General features: G+C 37.1%; 2 protein-coding genes across 2 annotated transcripts; both read right to left on the bottom strand.

Annotated features, from left to right (window-relative positions):
* Positions 1-5,193: 5,193 nt before the first annotated feature.
* Positions 5,194-5,611, bottom strand: LOC147556937 (uncharacterized). Its single transcript, XM_086663416.1, has one exon. It carries the CDS (start codon positions 5,522-5,524, stop codon positions 5,228-5,230), a length of 297 nt encoding a protein of 98 aa, XP_086519542.1. The 5' UTR covers positions 5,525-5,611; the 3' UTR covers positions 5,194-5,227.
* A 2,485-nt stretch (positions 5,612-8,096) lies between these two features.
* On the bottom strand, positions 8,097-8,606 carry LOC147556936 (uncharacterized). The gene has a single exon (XM_086658726.1). The coding sequence runs from the start codon at positions 8,604-8,606 to the stop codon at positions 8,097-8,099; it is 510 nt and encodes a 169-aa protein (XP_086514852.1).
* Positions 8,607-8,870: the final 264 nt, after the last annotated feature.

Below are 8,870 nucleotides of genomic sequence, written 5' to 3'. Positions count from 1 at the left end.
TTTGATGATCAGGAGAGGAGGAGATATAGAGATGGTAATTAGGGGGGTGAGGTTTGGTGTGTTTATGGTTAGGAGAAGAGATTTGTTTATATAGAGAGAGAAACAAAAGGGAGAAGAGATAGATTGTATTAGCTTACAGTCAACGGTTTGGTCTGACTCTTCCTAAGCCGCCGCCCAAGCGTTGGAGACATGTTTATTTCATCTTCTTACTTATTTTTATTGTAGATCATTCCGGGTTGGCTCCCTAGGTAAGGAGATTAATGTCTAACATTGTCTTAGAGAGAGGATAAGGTGACACGTTATGAGTTAGAGGGCGGTTTTTTTTTTTTTTTTTTGTTGTTGAAACCAAACGAACTATTTTCAATAGTAAGTGATTAAATCACAATGTTACATGAATGATATTGTTTATTTCTCTCCTCTGAAAACAAGAGAAAGAAATTGACTAGACACAGAGTCAATAAAATTGACAAGATACAATCACAAACAAAAGACCCTAAAGACCGAGCATGAAAAAACCCTAAAGGGCAAGAATGAAAAGACCCTAAAGGTCAACAATAGCATAATTAAGATGAAGTACCCTAGCCGAGCGAGCCGCCGCCGCCATTACAGGAAGTCGCCGCCAATTATTGCACTAAGTATATGGAGATACTAAATAATCTCTCTTGTATATGACTTTGTACCACCACCACTGCCACGGACCACACGTCCAAAACACCACCATTGCAAACCACTGGAGACCACACCTCCACCACAAACCGCCAAAAACTCACCACCACCACCTATAACCACAACCCTCTTTGTCACCACCGCACCACCACCCCTTTCATCATTAAACATCACCACGGAACCCTCCACTACACCACCATCCAGAAGCCCTAAAATCCTGGTCGCACCACCAACACCACCACCATCATACCATCACCATCACCTAACACCACCACAGAACCTACACCACCACCACTCCACCATCACGAAACGTCGAAACCCACCACCAGATCCTGTCGCACGCCATCAAACCTACAAATCCAATGCCTCACCCGATCTGCGACTTATCGCCGGATTCTAACCCTAACTGGAAAAATCTACAAACCCTTGTTTGGTTCAAATTTGTAATGGATCTATGGACCCTCGATAGAATCAAGCATCTGTCCGAAGCCTCACCGTATCTGTTGATCTTCAAACCTTCTACCAAGAGTTCTACAAAATCCAAGAAAAGGAAGAAAATCGAAGCATATAACAGAGATTGAAGGAGAAGAGAATGAAAATGGGAGCGATAATGATGATGGAGAAGAATCAGTGGAGGACGATTGATCCTAATCTGAAAATACTATGAAATTACCCAAGAACCCGTCTAGAACCGCTTCCCTAAGACGGAAAACCGCCACCAGTAGGCGGCGCCACCCAGGATGGAAATCGCTCCGCCCCACTGCTTCTCTCTCGAGTGTTTTTAGAGGGCGGCTTTCACAAGAGCAAAGTTATTATATGTTGTTTTTTATTAATGGAAAGTGTAACACCCCTATTTTTTTAAGAGCAAATTGGGTGAAAGTAAGAAAACTTTAAGTCACTGATGAGTTTCAAAATCCTAACCCTCTTCACTTGTGAAGAAAAACATATAGAAAAGAGAGATGGTAGTCGAATGAAGAAAAACATTAAAAAAAAAAGGTAAGAACGAATACCTGCAAAACTACTCTAACTCATCTTTAGATCATGACTGCATGGAGGATATTTCTTCCCTCCCAATCATCCCAATCATCATCAACATTACCCTCTTCATGCTTATCGAATGGTGTAAGCATTTACTTGTATTTGTCTGCAATCTTTATTGATGTATGACCTGTCAAAGAAAGCTTGAATAGTGCAACCCTGTTGTTTGCAGTTGATGCCTCCTTTTCCTTCCGTCTATCCATCTACATCACAACTCAATATAAGCTTCTAAAACATACTTTGGCCACCAAGATGTACCTCTAAAGAGTAAAAGAGCAGACAAAGAACAAAAATAATATGCATATTTATCTACCAGAAACTTAATTATGGTAAGCAACACGAAATTCCTGTTATGTAAAAATATTCAGATATTGCGGTGGGTCAATATTTCCAATAAGGATATGTTCGTAGATATGCATTTTTTTTTTAGTAGAGATGGGTTGTTTGGTGCTTAAAACACCCTTCTCATGACGCCATAAAGGTGTTAATCAAACAAACACCAAAGTTAAGCCATAATATTATTTGAAAATCAAATTACTGATCCATTCCTACAATAACCATGAAACTAATGAATATCTTTCACATATCGATGACTTCATCTGGATGCAATCAAACTAAAAATATCGCAACAACTTCTACATTTCTCAATCTCAGTAACCTAGTCACCATCAACAACCATAACGAAGACAAAGATTAGGTTTGTTCTTTAACAATCTGTGTCGAAGACAAAGATTAGGTTTGTTCTTCAATCTAATGACAATTAAGGAACAATGATGGTAGTCGAAAGATATCTTACTAGTTTCTAATATTTGATATTTCCTAATATTATATGAGATATATTAACATATAGAAAGATATTTCAACACTCCCCCTCAAGTTGGTGCATAGATATCGCACATGCCCAACTTGTCTGCCAATTGCAAAAATATTCGACTTGAAACTGTCATCGTGGTCCGACTTAGACTTCAAAACATAAATTTCTTCACTGAGCTTGTCATTCTCTTGCTCCAATGATTTTAGCCTTTGTGCTTCGTTGTTTAGCCGTTCATTGAGCAGGTTTATCTCGTTATGCTGGTGAGCCATGACCTCCTTTTGTTCTGATAATTTACTTTGCAGTTTTTTGATGGAGGATTCCTTTCTATCAAGTGATGCCTCCAATTCCTGAATAAGAGTTCCTTGCTTTGTTGTTCTCTCTATTTTCACATCCTTGTGCATCTTCAATTCAATAGCCTCCTTTTTTAATCTTTCTGTTTCTTCAGTAAGACAATTGATCATCAATTCACACCGTTTAACTTTAGATTCCGAATTTTCTGCCTTCTGGTTGGCTAATGAGGTCACAAATTCTACATGTTGTCTACCAAGTTCAGCTGCTTTCAGAGTTACCTCCATTTGCTTCATACATGCGATTACTTGACCAACTGTCGTCATATTTTCAATCACCTCTTTCTGCAAGCTTGTGAACTTAATACGTATGTCACTTGGACATGAAACACCAGGAATATCATTGGTTAATGACTTACATGCCATTAGTTCATTCTCCAACTTTCTCACATCAAATTGAGTCTCTTGTTGTTTAAGTAACTCGAGTTCAGCACGCTCTCTTCGGTCTTTTTCTTCCAATAATTTTCCTTTTAATAACTCATTATTTTGATGAGATGATTTCAACTTCCTTGCTTCTTCGACTTCAGACTCATAGCTCCTTAACTTTTCTTGCAACTGCTTCACCAAAATACTTGTATCTGCAGAAGTACCTTTTTGAGATAGAGAGCTAAGACTTGATAGTCTCTTCTCCACTTCGCACTTTTGGTGCAGACACTCATTCAGTTGATTTCTGAGATTCTCTAACTGCTCCACGTAGCATGGTTTATCTCTAAAGTTATCCATCTTCGTTTCTACGGTACCTGTAGTGACTACCATTGCCGAAGCTTGCCTAACAGTTGGATTTTCTTCCTCTGTCTCAACAAGTGCAGCTACATGGGGTTTCTTAGAGTTTTTCTTTCGATTATGATCCCACCATTCTGGATAACCTACTAATTCATAACAATGATTTTTGGTATGACCAGTTTTGTTGCAGTGGGTACACTTATAAGAAGATTTGTCGGATTGACAAATAGCTTTAACAATATTATTTTTTGTCTTATTTCGAATCATCATTGCGGAAGCATCAGTTGTTTCAGATTCACTGTTCATCGTTGTGCGTAGAACAAGCTCACGACGAACCAATGCATAACATTCTTCTAAATCGGGAATGGGATCCTTTCTCAAAATTTCACCACGAATCTAACCCTGCAAGAAAAATATGCACACGTTGTCGTTGAATTGATTTACGATAAGGTACAGTATCGTTTTCGTTTTCCATGATCACTTTATCACGGTGATCTAATTCACTAAAGATCTCAACCAGTTCACCGTAATAAACCGAGAGTATCCTCCCATTCTGTTTGGCAGAAAATGCCCTCTGATTCAAAGAGAAGACTTGCAATTCATTAGATCCATCATAAAAAGTTTTAGATAAAGCTTTCCATATATCACGAGCTGTAGGTAAACGAATGTATCTCTTCATAATTTCTGGATAGACATCAACAACCATCTCTTGACTTTTTGGTTTTCTGCATACCACTTCTCATATTTAACGTCATCTTCAGCAGGTGGTAATGAATTACCTCGAATAAACGAAAGTTTTTCTTTTTCAGCAATATGCATCTCCATGATTTGAGACCACATATCATAATTTTTTGAGTTAATTCCTATATGGCCCCCTACTTTGTGACCAGCTTCCTTTATGGCCCCCAAATTTCTGTAAATTCAAATATGACCCCCTATTTTCATGGAAATGTCATAACTACCCTTCCCAATTAATATATTTTCAAAATAAAATTAAAAACAAAATCCTAAATTCCACCTCACTTCCCTCTCCACCACTCATCTCTCTCCACTTCACCTATCTCTCCAACTCACCTCTCTCTCTCCAAGTCAGCACTCTCATGAAGGTCGCCGGCCGGAAAATTTTCCGGCCGGCGACCTTCAAACTTAAAAAAAAAAAAAAAAAAAAAATTTCACTCACCTCTCTCTCTCTCCAAGTCAGCACTCACTTTGAAGGTCGCCGGCCGGAAAATTTTCCGGCCGGCGACCTTCAAACTTAAAAAAAAAAAAAAAAAAAATTTTTTTCACTCATCTCTCTCTCTCTAAAAATTCCGGTGAAGGGGGTTTCCCTTCGCCGGAATCTGGTCTGTTGAAGAACAGACCGATTTGGTTTGTTCTTCAACAGCCTAGAAGTTGATGGGGCCGATCGAGTGATAGTCTGCCCGGGCCAAATAGCATCTGCCGCTTACTTGCAACTTCTAAGCTCAATTAAGAAAAAATCGAGCTTCTGCCCAACAAATCAAAAATTAACTCAATAGATCATAAAATAAACATAAAGAAACATAGAAATCAAACTAAGAAATTTCTATTGATGATAATAGCATTTACAGTGATGATAAAGAGATGTTGAATCAATTGATGAGTGTAAAAATATTGATCATCAATTAGGTCCCCAACAGCTCAAGTACATAACTTTTCTGAGTGATTCTTCTGCTGATTTCTTCAATTTCTCTTCTTCTTTCTCACTCATCATCTTCTTCTTATTTGAAATAACAGAGGAAGAAGAAGAAGAAGAAGAGAGTTTCTTGGCCTGAGTATAAGATCTGATGTTGTTCTTGGTGTGTTGATGAATTGATCTTAGAGCATAATTCCATCTACATATTCCAACTTCATCTTTTAATGCTTCAACAACACCCACACTAGCTGCAACCATCCAAGCTTTGCTTGTTGAACTCATCTTTGTTTTTATAGAGGATTTTAGAACTTGTTGAATTTTGATTGAAGTTTGGTAATGAAAAAAGTAAGTAGTAATTTACAGCGATTTACTCTAACCCATCAAGAGATTCAATTGAACTCTACATCAAAATTGTTCAAGAATCTTCCAACACCTAATCGTCAAACAAAGAGTTTTTGGAATAAATTGAATCCATCGATTCATCAGAAGTCTCTTTGTCTGTTCTTCAACAGAACAGACCGGATCTGTTGAAGAACAGACCAAATCGGTCTGTTCTTCAACAGACCAGATTCCGGCGAAGGGAAACCCCCTTCGCCGGAATTTTTAGAGAGAGAGAGATGAGTGAAAAAAAAATAAAAATTTTTTTTTTTTTGAAGTTTGAAGGTCGCCGGCCGGAAAATTTTCTGGCCGGCGACCTTCATGTGAGTGCTGACTTGGAGAGAGAGAGAGGTGAGTGAAAATTTTTTTTTTTTTTTTTTTTTTTTAAGTTTGAAGGTCGCCGGCCGGGAAATTTTCCGGCCGGCGACCTTCATGAGAGTGCTGACTTGGAGAGAGAGAGGTGAAGTGGAGAGAGATGAGTGGTGGAGAGGGAAGTGAGGTGGAATTTAGGATTTTGTTTTTAATTTTATTTTGAAAATATATTAATTAGGAAGGGTAGTTATGACATTTCCATGAAAATAGGGGGTCATATTTGAATTTACAGAAATTTTGGGGCCATAAAGGAAGCTGGTCACAAAGTAGGGGGCCATATAGGAATTAACTCTAATTTTTTCATTCAACATAATCACTGAATTAAAGGATCCTCCTGACTGAAAAATTGTACCAATTATCTGATCCATATTTTCTACTTTATTAATTATGAAGAAAAATTTATATCAGAAAATTTTAGAAACTGAATCCTTGAGAAGATGTGTTTTACCAACTCAAAGTTTTATAAATTGTGAGACAATATAGATGACACAATAACAATTAAAGTTATTGTTTTGTCTTTTTGCCTTCTTTTTAATACCAAAACTGATGAAGGATTTTTTTTCCTTCGTTGAAATTAAGATAGAAAAAGAAGATGAAGGTTCTTTCTCCTTCAATCGACAAAAAAATTCAGAAAACAGATTTAAGACCGTTGGCTATGGTACCAAGTTGAAATTGATCAAAGAACTTGTTTTATTTTTTTGATGGTTTACAAAAGAAATATAAGACTCTATTTATAGAGTTACAATACTAGTAGTTTCTAATAGTTTTATGCTAATATATATACTAGCTCCTAATATCTTACTAGTTTCTAATATTTGATATTTCTTAATATTATATGAGATATCTTAACATATAGAAAGATATTTCAACAAATTGAACCCTAATGAGATCTCTGTCATACCTTATCTCTCACCTGACTCATGGGTTTTGAAGCTTTGAAGATTTAAAATATGCTCATGAACTGTTTGATCAAATGTCAGAGAGAAAGTTAATTTCATGGAATGCTTTAAACCCTTGGGGATTTAACATATCATTCGTTTTGTAAAAACATCAAATTGAGTTTCTGTTTTTAACATGTTTTAAGAGCAGTCTTAATTTATATGCAAACTTGGGAAGTCGATGATGCTAGAGAGGTCTTCGCATATATTTTCGAGAAAGATCTCGTTACATGGAACACTATAATTGTTGGGTTCATACTCACATTGAGAAGAATGGCATTGGAGTAGATGATTTAATGATTTCATGACAAGTGCACTCATTGACATAGTTGTGTCGTTGATCTTCTTAAATTGCATAACCGTTTGAGTAGTATTAATGAACTTAAGAGTTCCGATATTGATGAGGATGATTTGGGGACAAGAAGGAAAAAGAAGACATTGAAACGAAATTCTGAAAGCACACCCCTTCAAAGCCCAATTTGTATATTAGGTTATAAAACTATCCTTTAAAAGTTCAATTTATACATTATTTTCTAAAGGCACTCCGATTTCTCAAAACTCTATAAAACAACTAAAAGCATCATTTCATACGAGAGAATTTGACTTTATTTCCCATTAAAAAAAATCTGATTTTCTTACTCAGACTTTCCTACGTAACGACCCTTAATACAAAATGTTACATGTTTTTTAGTTATTAGCCAATAATATATTCACCTAAACAACCATTTTCTCACTTGTTATAGATATATGCAAAAAAAAAAAAAAAAAATTTGTGAAAGAAGAATACCCCTTTCACCGACCAGGCGGCCATTACCAAAACTCCCGGCGAGGAGGATACGGTAATTCACCTCTTCAAATGGTGAATGTTAATTAAATCTAGCAGATCTTCTACTACTACTATTAGAAAACATTGCATCTCCCATCTTCCTAAATGCCCAAGGATCAAACGAGATAAAAAATAACATAGAATTAAGTACTAGCTAATCAGTACATTGATAGATCAAGATATCTACAAAGCATTTGAGAATTTAATTATGACAAAATCAAGAACCCCCAAAAACCCTAGAGAGAGAAGAAAAAAGAACATTAGGCTAAAGACTAGTTAGTAGAGCGATGGTTGTTCATTCAAATCAACAGGTTATAAGGTATTGTTCATCAACAGGTAATCAAAGAGACCATAAAGTTGCTGGAGGTGGTGGTTCATTTAAATCAAAAGACAACCCACGCCTCATAACTCTTAAAAACGTTGGCGGCAATAACTGATGAGTCGTCGGAGCTACCGGTTCCTCCACCACATTGGGCACCGGAGATGTCGAAATATGACGACTAAACTGACGTTGATAATGATCAGAAACAAATGCACCACCACCACCACCACCAGCAGCTGGATTTGTAGTGAAGTGGTGGTCGGAAGAGAGATTAAGATCAAGGAAAAGACGACCAGAGGGTGGTGGTGGTAGTGGAAAGTTGGTTTTAGCTTTAGACCCTCGTAAAGATCTAGCAGCTCCGTCGTATGCCATAGCAGCTTCTTCAGGAGTATCAAACGTACCTAACCAAACCCTAGTTTTTTTCCATGGATCTCTGATTTCAGCTGCATATCTTCCCCATGGTCTCTTTCTTACTCCTCTGAAGTGTCCTCTTGATGAGGATGATGATGATGAAGAAGATGAAGCCATTAATGCTGAAGAAAGAGGTCTTAAGTGAAAGTTTAGAATAAGTAAACTGCTAGGATTGAAAGGACACGACAGGAACGATGTAAAAATGGACGTGATCGTGGTCTTTTATACAAGAGATAGAGGCCCATTAAGATGACTTGTAATAGGGAGATTAGATCTTTGCTACAGAGACAGAAATTTGGCACCCTCTATTAGATTTAACATTTAGGTGCTCCTAAGCCTTAAGGCAAAATCACGTGGGGTTCGGGCTCTCAATTTTGAGAG

Source organism: Eschscholzia californica, unplaced genomic scaffold (assembly GCF_041429995.1).
Source record: "Eschscholzia californica isolate CP2 unplaced genomic scaffold, dmEscCali1.0.p SCAF_2, whole genome shotgun sequence".
NCBI classification, from domain to species: domain Eukaryota; kingdom Viridiplantae; phylum Streptophyta; class Magnoliopsida; order Ranunculales; family Papaveraceae; genus Eschscholzia; species Eschscholzia californica.
Note: the sequence above shows the minus strand (reverse complement) of the source record. Positions and strands in the feature narration are given on the sequence as shown.